The sequence below is a fragment of the Artemia sp. Qi Xiang Cuo genome, chromosome 21 (assembly GCF_049724085.1).
Source record: "Artemia sp. Qi Xiang Cuo chromosome 21, ASM4972408v1, whole genome shotgun sequence".
NCBI classification, from domain to species: domain Eukaryota; kingdom Metazoa; phylum Arthropoda; class Branchiopoda; order Anostraca; family Artemiidae; genus Artemia; species Artemia sp. Qi Xiang Cuo.
Window position 1 is genome coordinate 16,064,040 of NC_142814.1, and position 19,825 is coordinate 16,083,864.

General features: G+C 37.0%; 1 protein-coding gene across 4 annotated transcripts in view; it reads right to left on the reverse strand.

Annotated features, from left to right (window-relative positions):
- LOC148939277 (furin-like protease 2) overlaps positions 1-19,825 on the reverse strand; it is a 137,107-nt gene that overhangs the window by 94,574 nt on the left and 22,708 nt on the right. For all 4 annotated transcript variants that reach the window (XR_016143538.1, XR_016143537.1, XM_089106997.1 and 1 more), the window contains exons 3-4: positions 11,271-11,375; positions 4,113-4,277 (exon numbers count right to left, since the gene is read on the reverse strand). Coding sequence is in view for 2 of the 4 variants with exons in the window: in XM_089106997.1 (XP_088963123.1) it covers positions 4,113-4,277; positions 11,271-11,375 (270 nt within the window). In the remaining 2 variants the exon portion in view is untranslated. The remainder of the gene's footprint in view (positions 1-4,112; positions 4,278-11,270; positions 11,376-19,825) is intronic.

The window sequence follows — 19,825 nt, forward strand, 5'->3', positions numbered from 1 at the left end:
AGTGTTCACTTCTAGAGAAAATGTATATATACATGTACATATGCATTCGTCTATGCGTGTGTTCAAAATCAAAGCATATTATGAGCATTTTCTACGGTTTTAAAATGGGCGGATTATGCACTATGTTTGCTGATTATAGCAAGGGTGTATCCAGGATTTTTGTTCGGGAGGGGGGGGGTCAAAGAAAACTTTAAAAAACACGCGGAAGCTTGTTAAGTTTTTACGAGTCGGACAAAAATTTCGGGGGGAGGGACTGGGTTCAAACCCCATAGCCCCCCTGGACACAGGTTTGGGCTATTGATAACACTTATTATCAGATGGTGCCGTCTTGGAAACCATAGGAATAAGTGAATCTATATACCCCTCCCCATTTTTACAGGTATCGCAATAGGCAGGGCCGTATCCCGGATTTTTTCGGGGGGGGGGATACAAGAGGATTTTTTCCGGGGGGTACAAAAAAAACTTTAAAAAACACATTAAAAGTTTGTTTATATTCATTTTTGCTACGTTTTTACGAGTCGGACAAACATTTCGGGGGGGGGCAAACAACAGAAAAAAAACATATACTAAGCCAACGCAAAGTAGACTGACCAAAATTAGATTACTGTAGACAGACTGACTACAGACTGACTGAGTTTATGCGTTAGTAAAAGAGCATGGGAGACTAAAGTTTGTCTCTGAGAGGAAAAAAACAAAAAACCAACACCATTGTTATCGCTCAGAACATTGATAACTTAGTCGTATAAACCTAAAGAGAAGTATTTGTGCAGTAATGTTTATAATCTTGTTCTTTTTTGTGCTTTTTTATTATGTTTTGCATTATGCACTAACATTTACTGAAAAAAAAACTCACAAAAGAAAATTATGCTGCGTCACGAAAAGCATGCTGCGTCGTGGGTTGAAAAGTCATTAATTAGCCAGCAGAAAATATATTTATACTGATCATAACAGTATATCATCAGCCACGATATTGTTAACTTTTAGCATAAATTCAAGTGATGCTAATAACTAACAAAAAAAAAGATATGTTAGGTTAGTAATCAAAAAGTCATTAAGTACCCTAACAAATAAATAGACTGATTAATAAAGCAACCAAGGCTGTATCCAGGTTTTTGTCCGGGGGGAAGGAGATATTTTTGTTGGAGTGGCGGGGGTTACAAAAAAATTAGGAAACAACAACAACAAACTTATATGTATCTTTTTACTTTTTTACGAGTCAGAAATTATTTTTTTTTGGGGGGGGGGGGAATCAAACCGGATAGCTCCCCCTTGATGCGGCCCTGAAGGTAACTCATTTGTCAACAGTCGCGATATCAATAGCTATAAATGAAAAACTTTGAATTGTAGGAATCCAATCAAGTATTGCTAAAAATTCATAAAATATAACAAAAAGTCCAGAAATCAATTTTTTATGTATATAGAATCCGAATTTCTTAAGAGTCTATAGTCCTAACATTACCAGGGCAGATTTAATTCTGATTTGTCTGCAAAATGCTCAAGAATTACGATTAACTAAAACAAAACTGCCCCCCAGATCCCAGTTTGCCCCCTTCCCCCAGCTAAAATTTTGTTTCTTCTAAAATCTTGTCAAAACTAAGATAAGCCTGCGTAATTCAAGCATCCACAGCAACGGGCCAGTTTCCTTTATTATATCTCTGTCTTTATGCAACTATTGAATAAAAAAAACAAATAAAAGTTTTTTTTAACTGCAAGTATAAAACGAACAGAAATTATGCCGTATATGAAAGGTGCTGTCCCCTCCTCAACGCCTCGCTCTTTACGCTAAAGTTTGACTCTGTCTCACAACTTTGTTTTTTAAAACAATAAAAACTTTAGCGTAAAGAGCGAGGCGTTGAGGAAGGGACAGCCTCTTTATAGGGGACATCCCATATATGGAATAATATCTGTTCGTTTTAAGTTTTAATGTTGCTCCTTATTTTCAATTAATAAAAAAAACTTGTTTTTTTTTTATTTAATTTCTGAACGTTTTTGAATTAATGCAGGTTTTGATTTTGGCTCGCCGTACATGAATAATTAAAACGAAATTCGTATATTAATCTTACTTTTTTTGGGTTAAATGGCTTTCTCAAAAGTTCTTTAATTTTATTTACGAACGTTTTTATTAGTAATAAATATACGTAACTTACGAATTAACTTCCCTAACGAACTTCTATATTCATATATTTTTAATACGTATATTAGGGGATTCGCCCCTAATGTTGTGAGATTTTCAAAAATGATGTTCAAGAATGGTATGATTTTCATTAGGGTTCTATAACTTTTAGGGGGTGTTTGCCCCTTTTTTCGAAAATCAGGCAAATTTTCTCAGGCGCGCAACTTTTGATGGGTAGGACTAAACGAAAATGATACTTATATATTTGAAATCAGCATAAAAATCCGATTCTTTTGATGTATCTATTGCATCAAAATTCTGTTGGATTTTGACTAAATTAAAAACCACAACAACATCTCAAAATACTGTATTTTTCTACTGTAAAAAAAAACACTGTAAGTGATTTGTGTTTTAATAGCATAAAATCCGATGTTGTTTTGTATTTTCAGAAAAACACTAATTTTGCATCAGCAAATACAGGGAAGTATTAGCAGTTAATATATTTGCACCAGTTTGTTGCATTGTCTTATAAGCGACTATTTTTACTCGTTTTAAATAAAAATTTCATTCTTTACATTTAATAGTAAACAAATTCTCCTTTTTTGTTAATTTTAAACGTTTTAATATATTATTCCAGACAGAAGGCGCTTTGCCTAACTTCGGAAATGATACAAACTGGGACAGCATGAGTTTTCGTAGGAATATGACCAAGATCACCAAGTTTCTACGAATGTATAGGCTACTGGTTATTTACTTATTACACATATTGTAGAGTACACAGTAGCACCGGGGGGGATTTTGAATATATACATTTTTTATTATATTTATATAACTGACACTAAATGCCCCCCCCCAGGATCTTTAACATTCCTTTGTATCGTCACAAAAATCCAAAAATATTTTGAGCCCCTCCTCCACACACACACACATTTTCATGAATTAGAGTCCCTGAGGGCATATATTAATTCCATAGGATAAGCGTTATCCTTCTAAGAAGCAGCAAAAACAAAGACAAACACATTAACCAATTTTGGTAGCATACATACATTAGAAGAAATGTTCCTTTTTTTTGCAGTATATATTAGAATCGCTTAGTCTCCGATATTATGATATAATTCCTCCTCCCCCCGAACAAAAACCCTGGATGCAGCCCTGGTTATAGCTGCTGCAGCCATGATCTATCTGGAAGACTATGTCTTAGAGTAGGTGTTTTGCATAATTTGGCAGTCACGCCCTTGGAGGTCTCTCAAAACACAATGACACAAAACACGACAGCTGTGGTAGACTAACCTGCTGACTTCTCTTGGTCTTAGCTTCTCTTTTCTCGCTTTTATTGATACTATGATTACTGCAATAAGAATTTTACCGTTATCACTTACTTTCTGTTTTAGTAACTTCCTCAAACCTTAGATTTTCCGTGAAGGTGCGTTGAGGAAATCGAAAAAAAAGTTTTTCAGTCCATGCTCGAAGAAAAATCTCAAACACAAATGAACACAAAACATACAACACTAATTGAACAGTTCTACTTTTCCCACATTGTGTAAGTTGCACGTTTAGAGCGTGGATAAAATGACAAATTTTGCACAAAATGACAATTTTATGCAAAATTGACAAAAGTTTCATAAGTGTGAGTTCACATCTTATCTTAGTTCATAGAATAAGAGAGGCTCAGAGAATTCTTTTTGAGAGATGAATATAGGAAGACCTTTAAAGGGGAGGAGGTAGGTCACTGACAACCTACGACCTCCCCCACTTCTTAGTCTTCTCAGATAGACATGCATACTAATTCAAATACGACATGTAAGCCATAGCACAAACAGTCATGAAGATGGCTTGGGTGGATCTTTTCCTCCCTCTAGGGATTAACTGACCACCCCCTTCCTGTGATGTTTTAAAAAATAACGGAAAAAATTAGCCGCCCTTAACTTCGTCTTCCTAAAGTTTCGGATGTGCCCATCTATTATTTGGAATAACTACAACAACAAAACTATGTACTTACCAGGTACCATTGTTCTGAATATAGTGGGTCCGGAAAATTGACCTTAAGTGTTTTGGGGGCTCCAAAATTTGATCCGAAATTTCCAAAATTTGGGAATCCTACTATTGCCCTTTGAGGCTGTCTTTTCACTCTCTTCACTTCCCTCTGTTGCTCCGCCCATGCCACCTTAAAAGAAAATATATCTCAAGAACAATCTAAAGGCATTAGCCCTTGAGTCAAGGCCATATACGGGGGGTTTTGAACCCCCCCCCCCTAAAAAATTTGTCCAACTCATGCAAAAGTAACAAAAAAACATATGAACAAATTTTGTTCCCTTCTGTACAGTTTTTTTTTGTAAATCCCCCAACCCCACAAAACAAAAATCCTGGATACGGCCCTGCCCTGAGTCCTTGACTCTTTTATGAGTCCTGTCGTAACAGAAGTATCGTAAATGGAGTTTCGTATTTGGTACTTTGTCTTAGTTTAGTAAATCAGCCTCCAAAAGATTCCACATGAAGTATATCATCAGGACACCAATTCACAAAACTTGGGTGGGGATTCATTTTTCAAAATCAAGGGGGGACAATTTTTTGTTTTTTCTTAAATTTTATTCGGCGAAAAAAAAACAAAAAAGGTGGTTTTCAAGGTCCAGAGGGAAGGGCAAAAAAAAACTAGACAGGCAATTGCCTCCCGGTTCCAAAATCTTAGGGCCTGATAGCGTCATCTAACTTGGGGCAACTGAAAAATTAGATGGCGATATTGGCTATACTAAAGTTGTAAATTTTACAAATCCTCAGTGCGTACACTGGCAGATGATATATACCAGCGTAACATCAATGGCTTATTTCAGGGAAATTATTGAGGAGGGGAATCTATTTTTTAAAATCTAGGGAGGGGCAATTTTCTTTTTTTTTCAGTGTTTTCAATGAAAGTACCCGAAAAAGCAAACTTTTTAATGAAAACATCGAAAAGATATTTCTCAGAATCTAGGGGGACTTGAGGGTATGAGCACAAGCCCCAGCTTTCCCCTGCCCCCAATGGACAATACTGCCAGCTTTTCTTAAACTTTTTAAAGATTTGGTTTTTAATAAAATCCAGTTATTTGTTTGCTTATATTATACTCAAAGATTTCAAAATAACTATGGTATAAAAATATAAGTAACTAAAAATTTAATCAATGTGTTCATTTAAAACTTTGGTAAATGAAGTATACTTTTTATTCTACATAATTTGTCCTTAGTGCGAAAAGAATAATGTCTGTCATCAAATAACAATTTCAAATTAGGAATTAATTATATTAATTTTATTCTTAATTTAGGTTGGACATCCAATTTGTTTTGATGCTATTTTTAAATAATTATTTTAACTTAATTCAATTAAAATATTTTTAAATAGTTTTTTAATTAAATGAATAATTATTTTAATTAAACGATTAATTTTTAATTGAAAAAAATTATTAAAATAATTACTTAAATTTCTTAAATTAAAATAATAATTTAATTTTTTAAATAAAATAATTGCTTAAATTATTTTAATTAAAATAATTTTTTAAATAAACAAAGCCTGAGAACGTAGCTTCACATGCATAGGTGGTGAAGAAATTGTACCGCTTTTTCGCTTACGCTTTGATACTACTTTGACAATGCAACAATATACGGTATTATTGTAGTGGTTAGCTGCTCTAGAGTAAACAATCTAAAATTATATATATAGTGATATATTTAATTAACTTTAACAAAAAGTTTAAACACAAAAATCCATATGATTCACCCAATACCAAACGGTTGACGTGGGATGAAACAGGTGAAAAAAAATACATACATATAACGTCATTTAAATTCACTATAATAAGAAAGAAAGAAAAAAAGAGAGAAAAGAAAAGAAAAAAAAAAAAAAAAAAAAAATACTACAGGGCACAGTTTATATAATTATCCAGTAAGCTTATCGTAGATCATTTCTGGTCTTCGTTCTCGGTGCGAACAAAAAGCTCCTTCCACTTCTTCGTGCAGTTATGGATCAGTGTGTTAGCGGGTTTCCACTTGTTTCCGATTGTTTCGCGGCTGACTTGGTTACAAAGTGCATTATTCGTAATAGCGGGTTTCCACTTGTTTCCGATTGTTTCGCGTCTGACTTGTCTACCCGTGAAAAGATCTGATGCCGCTTATGTTTCTACGTTCTCTGGAGCACTCGCACCCCGGTCCGGGTTTTTATAATGGGTGAGATAGGGAATGATCATACTGGATAATTATATAAACTGTGCTACAGGGACAGCAACTATATACCATATTCATGTTGTGGGTTGCACTCACAAACCAACAAGCAACTACAACTTAATTTAAATTAAATCGAATCAAGTCACCTCCAAAACAAACAAAACTAGAATTCATACATACTTAATAATTTTTCTTGCAATTTTGCTATAAAACCACTAAAATTTTCTAGTTTCTTCATATCATTATCCAAATTATTCCATAAATTTATGCCCTTTATAACAAAAGAAAACGTGGACCTGGCAGACACTATAGGTGGAGTATAATAATCAATTGCGAAGACTACTTTTAAAAATTATAAAATACCTGCTCATATCATTTCTAAAAGTGCATCACATTACTTTACAACATCCCTCAACCCTAATACGCAAATATATCGCCCAAATTATATATTCTGTATTCCATGGGCTTACTCTTTTCTTCAAACTAATTTGACGGCAAACAAGCAATGTCAACAGCAACAAGCGGCGCGAAATTCATAGAGTACATATAGTCCAAATAGCCCAAATTATGTGTATTTCCATAGGCTAACTCTTTTCTTCCAATTACTTTATGTCAACGGCAACAAGCGACGGGAAATTCATGGAGTATATATAGATTGGGCTATCTCTTTGCACGTTGGGGAGGTTTTTTTTTTAAATTAAATACATATTTAAGCGAAAGCCTTTCGGGTTTAAGTTCAATTCATTGAATGCATCAAACATGTCGCATAAATTAACTACTTTTATTTAACGCTCAAATCGTGGAATATATCCCTAAATGGGAAATTAGCATCTTCGTATATTGAGTATTCATTCAGAAATAACAAGAGCTTCGTCTTTTAGCTGAAACTGGCGTTTTAAAAGTTTTCTTTTGAAAGAGATCGTGAATTATAATACAAAATAAAGTACTTTTTATTTGTACTTGCTGCGGGACCCGACGTGAACGCCTCACCGGCATCTAGAAGACTCCGCATGGTTGACTACCATTTTGTCGCGATTTTGTTCCAGGTCTTCAGCAAACAAGAGCCAGCAGCATCACTTTCTGCCAAACTTCCGAAATCTACCAATGGCACCAAGGTCGTTTTTGACAGCCGACCATTAATTTTTCAGTTGACCGCCAGGACGCCTGCGCTAATCTGACAAAGGAGCAGCTAGAGGCACTTGCTTGATGATGCGGTCATTGGGCCTTCTTAGGACATGGCCAAGCCATATTAAGTGACTCACTCGTGTCTCGCTTATTTTTTAGTCTTGAGAAAGTACTTCTTGTTCTGTTGGCTGACTTTGCAATACTATTGCAGCAAAACCTGCAATACCTGGCAGCTTGATAATGAAGTGACTCTTACTTGTACTTGCTGCAGGACCAGACGCAGACGCCTCAACCGGCATCAGGAAGACTCCGTATGGTTGACTCCCATTTGTCGCGATCTTGTGCCAGGTCTGCAACAAACCAGAGCCAGCAACTCTCACCACTTACTGCCAAACTTTCGAAATTCACCAATGGTGTTGAGGTCGTTTTTGATAATTACCCACCAATTCTTCAGCTGACCACCAAGACGTCTTCGCCAACTGGCGAAGGAGCAGCTAGACGCACTTTCTTGATGATGCGGTCATTGAGTCTTCTCAGTATAAGGCCAAACCAACGCACTACCGCAGTCTTCTCTGTTTGACTATCGAGGCTGTGGGGTGGATGTTACAGCAGCGGAAACGCACATCAGCATCTGAGATCCTGTCGGAGGATCGAATCTCAGGATGTTTTGTAGACAGTGGTGGTCAAAGACTTTCATACAATGGAGACTTCCATTCTATATTTCCATAATTCCAAGACTTTCATTCCATGGAAACAAAGTGTCTTATGATCGCTCTCCATTTTCTTGTGTTATTCGGTAAAATGTTGGGTATTTGATAGACGAGATTTTATTCAGATTATAAACTTGACCCATTTTTCCAGAATTTTTCAAAAAAAATATGAATTTTTTCTTCACGATCCTGCTGAAGTTTTCCATGGCCCAGTGCCGGGCCACGACCCACACTTTGGAAAACGCTGCCAGATTCTTATTGAATTTTAGTAGACCCGCCGTGCAAAAAGTGGGGTAGCACAGTAGCCATACTATTTGGCAGTTTTCATGGCCTAGTGAAATTTGTAGGCAGATTTTTTCCTGAAAATACCATTTTTACATATTAAAGTATTTCTTGCTCAAAGAAAATCTGTCAAAACCCACAAGTTGTGCTGCTAAAGTTTCGGTAGCTTTTGGAATTCTGTCGAATTCTGCTACTGGCATCTTTGGAACTTTTTCCATACCTGTAGTAGGCTACAAATCAGACTATTTGTATTCAGAAGTCTAAACCACGGTTTTAAGTTTTGATAGCAGGTGCAGAAAAATACCTCTCTTAGGGGGGGGGAGGAGGCTTACTAAAAAACAATGGGACCTCTATGCAAGACCGTGTCCAGGATGTATGTTCGAGAGGAGGGGGTACAAAAAACTTCAAAAACACATCAAAACTTTGTTTATATGCAAATTTGCTACGTTCCTGCGAGTCAGACAAAAATTTCAGGGGGAGGGGTTCAAACTCCCTAGCCCCCAACGCTGATTCATCTCCTACTGAATAGTAGAATAGTTTTTTAGGGTAAATTAATTTAGGGGTTTTATTTAGTGAGGCCGAATGGGTCCCACATGCAAGTAGGTTTTTTTTTTTTTTTTTTTTTTTTTTTTTTTTTTTTTTTTTTGCGGTTCACCAACAGCATTATTCCTAGAGGTAAGAAATTAGGATTAATAGGATTGTTTTTCATGATTTGATGGTGAGTGAGTGGTTTTAAATTTATACGAGCTGAGCTGAAATCAAACTTAAGCTCTGAGCTGAACTGAGCTGAATCGAACGATATGGCAGCCCTGTAATTAGAGAAGTTGGGAACTCGCCTACCATCAAACACGCGAATTCACTGAGATAAAAGGAGACAACCACAAACCACATTCTCCTGCTATTTCGCATGAACAAATTCTTTGAAATTTTACCGTACTAGAGGCAATTTTTGACTTAAATTACAAAATTTAAACAAATCATTGACCGCTTAATTTTAAATATGTCAAGATCAGGACATTCAAGGCCTAAAACTGGTCTTTTTTTTACTATATAGGCTCTAGATTCTACATATCGAAGGTCGCTATCGCTAAATTCAGTCTGACAGAATGAGAATAACGGTGGAATCACGGATAGGAGGAGTCAAATGTCCATGTTACATAGACAAAGCGGCCGTCCATAATAAAACCGCATTAAGTACAAAAAACAAGCTTTGAAAAATTGATGTTTGACGTAACTATGTTAGATAGAAAGTGACAGGTACTATTTTGGGATTTTGACGGAGGTAAAACAAAAATGCGCCGCTTAAAGCCCGGCCCATTCACGGTGCTATTTTACTAGTGTTGAGATTTAGCAAGAGCTAATTTTAGACAATGAATTTTTCAGACGATTAAAAAATATAGGAAAACTGATTGGTTCAATGAGTGCTGGCCTAACCTCGGTATTATTAAAATCTCATCGTGAATGGGCCTTTAGCGATTTCTCAAATCGCTCTATATCGTCGTCACTACTGTATATGACGTTTGGATGTCGGATGTCCAAAAAGCTTCGCATATCCACGATGTTGAATTCAAGAGTCATAGCTTTGGAATTTCACAGAATTTTCCTTTCTATGCTACCAAAAATGCGTTCAGATAAACATTTTGCCCTGAAATAGTTTTAATAATTTTAATTGTATACGAGAAGGGTGCGAAGAGATTTTCCCAAAAGATTGTTCCAAAGAAAACTTGAAAAAAATACTTACGATGTACATTTTGGTGCTTCTAACCCTCCTTAAAATCCGTCCCAACTCCACCCCCTCTAGAAAAGTCCAGACCTAGCACCCCCTCTAGAAAAGTTCAGGCGAATGGGTACCTATGTTATTAAAGTACTTGAAACTGTCAAGCAAGCTGGTTTCATTAGTGTCAATATAAAATATTTCTTTTAAAAAAGTAGGGATGAGAAAAAACACGAGAAAAAAATTGCTTTACTGTCCAGGGTGTTCGAAACGTCAGCTGAGGATTTCAGGACATAACATTTAAGTTAATTTTCTTGTTTTCTTAAGCACGTCGCCGCAAAATTCCACTTACACTTTTTTGCTTTAAACCTGTAAACTGTGATTTAATAGACAACAAAAATTATGGACGTGAGCCAATGGTTTACTCAAAATCACACGAAAAAAATTTTTCACCAAGGTCTATAGTATCTATAGGACCTTTATCCTTTACCTTCTGAAGTATTCATGGATAACATTTAATACAAACTGATGTGCCCACTACCCTCTAACATACTACTGTGACAACTTATAACTATGCCCCTTGTCCTTCTGCTAACGATCTACCTCTATTAGTGTCACGGGCTGCACTTCCACGCAGGATATAACATATATGCTTCCCTTACAGAGGGATATTCAAGGGACACGACCCTAAAAGAAAGAAAGAAAAAACTAAGTTGAACAGAAATTGACGCGTGGCAGATTAAGTTGTAAGTTTTTAGCCTCTGGGCTCATGAAAGATATTATGAAAAACGAAAATTTATCGCGGAATTTGTTGTGGTCTTGGAGATGAAATTGATAGATGTGAAGCAGCGATATACGCAGGTGGAGCCTCGGTTCAGCCCCCCTGAAAAATTTCCAACATATGTGCCTGATGCGAAGCTTGCAGAAACAGCGATGAAATTGATGAAACTCAAGGACATTATATTGAATATAGATGCAGCTTTGGCACGACGATTGCTGCAGTTAATCCAGATATCATTGCAACTATTACAACTAATACATAATAAAGCTAGGTCAACTGAAGAACAAATTTTAATTAATTATTAATTAGTTAATAAATGCCAGTCCAAAATTTTCATAACTAAGAAGGACTTACAAAGGGATCCGTAACGAGGGCTTCTTCGTGAAGATCACTTCTGTTTAAGGATCTTTTCTTGACATGATTATGTACAAAATGATAATATCCTTCTAAAGAACCAACCTGCAAAAAGGAGAACAATAAAATTGAGAGAAGCAGCAAGCACCATGGGTGCCCGTATGGGGGGGAGGCAGAGCTCCAGCCCCCCCCCCCTGGATGAATGATGCTGCCGTATATTTTATATTTTTGTTTTTGATATTTTTTATACAGCATTGGAAGTGTCGATTAGACCAGCTAAGCCCCCCCCCCCTAAAATTTAGCTTATGGGCGCCAATGCCAAGCGCACTAAGAAACAATAACGACTGTCCAAAAGAGATAAAAAGAGACTGACGTTTACAAGTAGCACTTTTCTAACTCAATATTGGCACTGAACTAGTGATAGAGTCAAGCACTAATCTGCAGAAATTCCCACATTTTTTTCGCGAATTTCCGCTGTAGTGCAGCTATAATTCTATAGCGTTTTCTTGGTTCACATCACAGTTTGTATAATTATCCAGTAAGCTTATCGCAGATCATTTCTGGTCTTCGTTCTCGGTGCGAACAAAAAGCTCCTCTCACTTCTTCGTGCAGTTATGGATCAGTGTGTTAGCGGGTTTCCACTTGTTTCCGATTGTTTCGCGGCTGACTTGGTTACAAAGTGCATTATTCCTAATAGCGGGTTTCCACTTGTTTTCGATTTTTTTGCGTCTGACTTGTCTACCCGTGAAAAGATATGATGCCACCTATGTTTCTACGTTCTTTGAAGCACTCGAACGCCGGTCCGGACTTTTAAAATGGGTGAGATAGGGGCTGATCCTATTAGATAATTATATGAACTGTGACATAGACAGTGCCCCAACAGACGGCTACCGAAATCGAATTTAAACACCATTAACTAGCTAAATTTATTCTCCATATTCTATATGATGAAAATTACATTCTATTGCAGTAGAAAAAAATCGTAATTTCGAAGGACCTGACGTCCTTTTAGCTTAAACATGTCATCAATAATTGATATCAAATTCGCTCCATGATTCCTTATTGCTGTAATTGAGTGCCGTCATGCAGAGGTCAATTGGAGGGTGGTGGTAGGAGGGCATGCCCCTTATATCTTTGAAAAATATCATTTATTTACCCCAGTTTCAGATATGTTTCCTCAACGTTATTCTTAATTTTTGTGCATCCTTGTCCAACCACCTAGATTTTCCTAGGCTGACGCCACAGGTGCCATGAAGATATATGAACACCAAAGAGACGTACGTCTTCATACCATACAAAAATAAACAGACTGACGGATTGACCTCTTCCCACTATCTGGTGTACATCTAGGGTCAAGTATCTGGTGTACATCTTCCCACTATCTGGTGTACATCTAGGATCAAGTATCTGGTGTACATCTTCCCACTATCTGGTGTACATCTAGGATCAAGTATCTGGTGTACATCTTCCCACTATCTGGTGTACATCTAGGATCAAGTATCTGGTGTACATCTTCCCACTATCTGGTGTACATCTAGGATCAAGTATCTGGTGTACATCTTCCCACTATCTGGTGTACATCTAGGATCAAGTATCTGGTGTACATCTTCCCACTATCTGGTGTACATCTAGGATCAAGTAGCTGGTGTACATCTTCCCACTATCTGGTGTACATCTAGGATCAATTATCTGGTGTACATCTTCCCACTATCTGGTGTACATCTAGGATCAAGTATCTGGTGTACATCTTCCCACTATCTGGTGTACATCTAGGATCAAGTATCTGGTGTACATCTTCCCACTATCTGGTGTACATCTAGGATCAAGTATCCACCATGTGTGGTGCATAGTTTCACCACACTCGGTAAGGTAAATAAAAAGGTAAAGAATACGGAATTAGATTTTACAATCTCTACTGGTGGTTAGGATCTCCGTTTCATAGCCCTTCAGCCAAGAAGTGCAATAAGGGGTTGGTTGTCAGCCATCCTGTGCTTTTGCACACCCATATCTACTTTTGCCATCCCCGGATATCTCCAGGTACCCATTTAGAGCGGAGTCGACACTGGTAGTCACCCAAAATGCTTGGCACACTACCAAAACGCTTGCCATGATTCTACCACGCTTGACACACGCGCCACGTGGTGTACATGATTTCTGAGAGCGGTTAACCCCTTAGACTACCAGTCATTTTGATTTGTGATTATTTTTCCATTCAGTTGTAATCAGAAAAAATGTAATTACAGTCTCCGAAGAACATCACGCGTTTCATGATCTTTGGCTTTAGCAAGACACTTCCTGGTTCTATGTCTTGATTCTATGGTTAAAGATGAATCTGAATGTCCCTGAGCTATGCTAAATCAAACAAATACTGAAAGTTGTATCTGGACAAAAATAAAAAGGGCAAGAGTCCTTCCTGACAAATTCGTTTCAATAGAACTTTTCATAAAAAAAAGGTTTATATGCGTAGTGAAAATGGTAGAAATGCTACTCATTATGAATGAGACTATTTGATCGCAGTTAGTACTGGATATTATAAAAGAAAAGCTTTAAGTGGCATGGACATGTCTTAAAGACAGACAAACCCCGCATCCAAGACTGTATCTAAGGAGTTTATTGGATTTGAACCCCCCAACTTTTGGCCGACTCGTAAAAAAGTAATCAAAACGTACACAACAAATATTTGATACGTTTTCAAGGATCAGCAATCCTGGGCAGAGCATTGCCTGTATCACTCGAGAATTTTTAATAGAATGGGCAAGGATGGGCAAATGGGCAAAAGGAAGGCCGGATGCCACAGATAAGACCAAAATACAATCAAAAGGTAGGTCTATACTTTAGGCATTTCTAGGGAGGTAGCCGAAGCAGAAGCCTTGAACAGACATTAAAAAGGATAGTCCGTCAGAATATCCTCCTCCGGCAGCTTAGAGCTGCGACGAGTCTGTTGTAGTGTTTTCACTAATATTTCTAGATACTTCTCTTATCTCTCTTCCTTGCAGCCTCTGCTACTTCGCAAACTACTCTCCTGAAATTGAGGAAGAGGATTGTGCCGGCTTCAGGCAGCTTGACGTTGTAACGAGTAGTTAGTAATAATGGGAGCAGTAGCCAAGACCGCATCCGAGGGAGAAGGGGGGTACAGGGCTTGAGAAGCCTCAAACCTTTTCTCACTCGTAAAAACGTAACAAAAATGCATACAAAAAATTTTTGATGCGTTTCTTTATACTTTTTTATGTAGCCCCTTCCCCAAAAAAAATCCTGGATACGCTTTTGGCAGTAGCAATATAGAAAGATGTATCTTTATAAAAAGTGTAATAATGTTTTCTAGCTCAGTTGTCACCAGTCCACAAGCATTTTATTTTTGGGGGGTTTTGTTATATATTAATGATACGCCAGCTTCGCGAGTCCAGCTGTACGTACATCCTCGGCATTTCACATCCCGATTTCCGAAAAATTCTTAGGTTCAAAACTAAGAATCCAAAAACTATAATCTCCAACTTCCAGACTCCTGATTGAGCACAACTGCTCAATCAGGATGCACAAGGTCCATAAGCTGGGGACACCTCGTTAATATCTAGTAAAAAAAAACTATTTTTTCATGAACCATATTGAACCATTTTTTCAGCACAGATCAACAGCGAGAAAATCAGCATCTTTGGAAGCGGCTTTTGCGGAGAAACCAATGGAATCAATGTAATTTTCCTGAATGTCAACATGTTCCAATAAGACTTATGGTACGAAGGTATCTCTCCTGGTTGTATGTGTGTTGACCTATCGTACATGCCAGCCCACTGGGGAACCAGTTGGTTATATACTACCCTAAGAATGGTCCAAAGGATCCAGTACGCTAACCAGTCCCCCTCCTCCACAAATAGACAACTTAAAATATGAAGTTATGGGGAGAAATTAATAGAAATAATGAAACTTTTGATAAGGAGATGCCAGAAAGGTTTACGCCTCCCTGTGTTCACGCCTCTTTTATAATAGCGGCAAACATGTAAGAAAAAGGATAATACTGTAAATGAGCATAGCCAATTTAAGTAGGAGTTAAATACGAGAACCACGCAAAGATAAAAACAGTAATCTGATTATATTTTTTAAGAAGGGGGTCTTCCATTTCCTCACAATGTCAAAATATGAAAGAGTCAATATCGATTTTTAGCATGTGGAGCGTTGATAATCCGATTCAAAAACATGAATATATCGATATTCTTCAATAACGCACTAAATCACGATTTAACTGGCATATTGGAATAATCGCTTTGTTCGTCATTGCCAAAAACGAATTTGGCAAATAGTCAGTTCTGTAACCTCATTTGAAACACGGTAACCTTAGTTTTACTGTTAATATGGTCTACTTCATCGGTCAGCACCCTGCGTCCCGCGAGCCGTGAAGAAACACAAATTATTTATCAACCAATCAACGTTATTAATTGGAAATCATTAATTAATTGGAATTGGAAATCGGAGGTATTCCACGCAATCGATATTGACATTATGATCGCCAGGCATTTTAAGGTTTTGCTAGTGGTGTATTTCCAAGAAAATTTAGTGCACGATCTATGAGCAATATTGCTGCATAACTCTTGTATGTATCACCCCCCTCATTTTTCCCCCTCATGCTATCACACAACTTATGAGAGAACTTGTACTTCCATTTTTCCGGGTTTGGCATTACCCAAACGTTATCCATTGCTAACTATTTCGTGTTAAGTTGATATCAGAGCCGTTCCTAGAGGAGAGGGCAACCGGGCAGTTGCATCGGCCGCCGTGGCTTAGGGACCCCACGGCTGGGGAATTGCCCTTTGTTTTTTCACTTTGATTCGGCGTTTTTGCTTATATTTGAGTCGGGAGGGGGCGCTGTAATTAATTTTTACCCGGGCACCACCAACCTTAGGAATTGCTCTGGTTGATACTACGTTAAAAACGGGGGTTGGTTTTACAAAGAATTGTGAGCTGAACACCGGTGTTAACGATCTTGATAAATCTTTGTCACTACGAACGATGAAAGGCCAAAAATCCCTAAAAAGTAGTACAGTATGTATTCTTAGTAAATAATTTCACTGAATATTAATATTCTAATATTATATTATACATATTATCCATATTATAAATTTTATAATTATAAATATTATGGATATTACTATAAATATTACGTACACAAATAATATTACAAATATTATATAAATAACGAATATTATAAATAAAACCGATTTGGAAACGGTATAGTGTCCTTCTTATAAGAAATTTATTTTTTAAGTGAAAGTTGTGGTTACAAAGCGAACAATACATACATTTTATGGATAATGATTGCCCCCCCCCTCTTCCTCAAGATTTTGAAGAAAAAAAACAGCTTGTTTGGTATTTCCACAAAAAAAAAATAAGCAAAACCGACCTGCCTAGATTTAAAAAAAATAACTTCTTTTGAAACTTTATTGGGAAAATCCTTGCCCCCCTTGCGTTTTCGTAAATTGTTATCCCTGGCGTAAATATAAAAAAAAAACACACAGAACCAATCTTGAAGAACCTTACTTTTAAACTGAAAGTTCTCTATTTTTCTGAAAAATATCGCCACGCTACACGATTTTTTTCGGGGCGAAGCAAATTTTTCGCTTCGGAAGGTCTTTTTGTGGCTCGGCGAAGTAATTTTCGTTAGGCGAAGCAATATTCGCGCTCTCTTAGACCTAAGCCTTAGGCGTAACAGCGACAATATATCTTTTCTTTCTTGAATTTACTTGTTTACATAAAGTGGTGTTCACATGTATGTCTACCTAGACTCTGCCTTGAAACGGGTCAAGCTCCCTTTAAGGCCTCCCATTTAAACATAGAGCCTAGTGCTTAGTTGCATATGCCGAAAAATGTGGAAAGTCAAACTGAAAGTTGTGGTTACAAAGCGAATAATAGTTAAATTCTAAGGGTAATAATTGCCCCCTCCCCCTCTTCCTCAATATTTTGAAAAACATTTTTAATTTGTAGTTCCATTTAAAAAAAAAAAAGTAAAATCGACGTGCCTAGGTTTCGAAAAGTATCTACTTTTGGTACTTGTGCACAATCTGGTACCCACCGCTATAACTATATCAAGGAAACGAGCGACGAAACCCGCCAAACGGGTATTTCCAATAGAGAAATGAAATACAAAGCGTGGTTTTCATTGCGTTTACGATATTTAAACTGTCGTTTTTACGGTTTAGGGGGGGGGGGACCTAGGTTAGGTTACGTATTTAATATATGATATACTTTACCCCCCACCCTCCCCCCAAATGTGCAAATATATAGCCCAAATTTGTTTCTAAACTATTATATATTCATCCTTTTTTATTATATTTCATTAGCATTGACCAAACTTGACTTCTTTTGTGGGTACCATAGTATGCACAAGTACCCTACATATTATCTTTATTTTTAAATTTGAAAAAAAAATCATGCCCCTTCCCTCCTACATTTCTGTAGATTGACACCGCTGTGTAAAATATTAAAAACAAAATCTGTGGAAAAGTCTATTAAGCCCGCTGAGCTGACAATTTTGGTGAAAGCCAGTCAAGGTATTCTTATTTTACGACAACACAAGAGAGATCCAATTTTTAATTCTAGATAGTTTTACCGCACAACATTGCCAAACAATGTACAATACGTCCAAAAAACATAAAACAGTAATTCATGTGGCATGATCGTGGTTTAGAGCCTCTGAAACTGTTCATCATATCAATTATTGTACATTACGTGCGGTACATTCAACATTTAATTGCCAAGATAGCCCTAATCGGTGCAAGACAATGATAATCAGCTAGAATTTATCATCGTCTTTTTAATTGCCAAGATAGCCCTATCAACACAACATTTAATTGCCAAGATAGCCCTAATCGGTGCAAAACAATTAAAATCAGCTAGAATTTATCATCATCTTTTTAATTGCCAAGATAGCCCTATCAACACAACATTTAATTGCCAAGATAGCCCTAATCGGTGCAATACAAATGAAAATCACCTAGAATTTATCATCATCTTTTTAATTGCCAAGATAGCCCTATCAACACAACATTTAATTGCCAAGATAGCCCTAATCAGTGCAAAACAATTAAAATCAGCTAGAATTTATCATCATCTTTTTAATTGCCAAGATAGCCCTATCAACACAACATTTAATTGCCAAGATAGCCCTAATCGGTGCAAGACAATGAAAATCACCTAGAATTTATCATCATCTTTTTAATTGCCAAGATAGCCCTATCAACACAACATTTAATTGCCAAGATAGCCCTAATCAGTGCAAAACAATGAATATCAGCTAGAATTTATCATCATCTTTGTAATTGCCATGATAGCCCTATCAACACAACATTTAATTGCCAAGATAGCCCTAATCGGTGCAAGACAATGAAAATCACCTAGAATTTATCATCATCTTTTTAATTGCCAAGATAGCCCTATCAACACAACATTTAATTGCCAAGATAGCCCTAATCGGTGCAAAAAAATTAAAATCAGCTAGAATTTATCATCATCTTTTTAATTGCCAAGATAGCCCTATCAACACAACATTTAATTGCCAAGATAGCCCTAATCGGTGCAAGACAATGAAAATCACCTAGAATTTATCATCATCTTTGTAATTGCCATGATAGCCCTATCAAAACAACATTTAATTGCCAAGATAGTCCTAATCGGTGTAAGGCAATAAAAATCGCCAAGAATTCATCATCATCTTTATTTTCGTCTTAACATAACAAACTATAAGGTGTATGCTCCCCGTAGAATGTGCAATTTTACTAAAAGCCTACAGTTGTAATGCACCAAAAAGACAAGATATTTATATAACTGGATCAGACACACATAGAGGAGGCGGGCCTCAGTTCCCCCCCCCACCCCGCCCTCGATATCCTAAATTTTCCTGAATTTCTGGGCACTTCTTATTGAAGATATAAAAAAAAATATATTATTGAACCCCTCCAAAAGAAAAAAAACAATTCACTATTTAAAGAACTATCAATTCATCAAACCAGAATTATGATATATTGTCAATTTATCAACGTGTTCATTCGCCAAACAGACGAAACTCGCCTTCTTGGTAGTTTAATGATTATGTTCAAATAATTAGCATTACTTCACTAAAAGCATAAGGCAATAAAATTTGGGTTTAATCAACAGGTTTTATTTATATGCAGATGTACATATCGCCAATTTGTCAACATGATCATTCGCCATATTGATCAGCCCCAGGAAAATAAAATAGTAAAATCGAATTTTAAAAAATAAGTCACCATGTTATATCAACAACATTTACACGATACAGTAAGTCAACCGAGAGAACAACGAGTTTTCGAAACAGCGATTGTACCACGCGTGGCGGCCTTGTGCCATGTGTGGTGGAACTATATAGCACACGTTGCGTTCCAATATGTACACCAGGTGGTGCGTTCCAAGCGTCCAAATCGTTGTGGGGACTGTACCACGCGTTGCAGAATTATGGCATGCGAGGTAGAAATGCGCGGCACACGTGGCGTTCCAATAGGTACACCAGGGGGTGCGTTCCACGCGTCCAAATCGTTGTGGGGACTGTACCA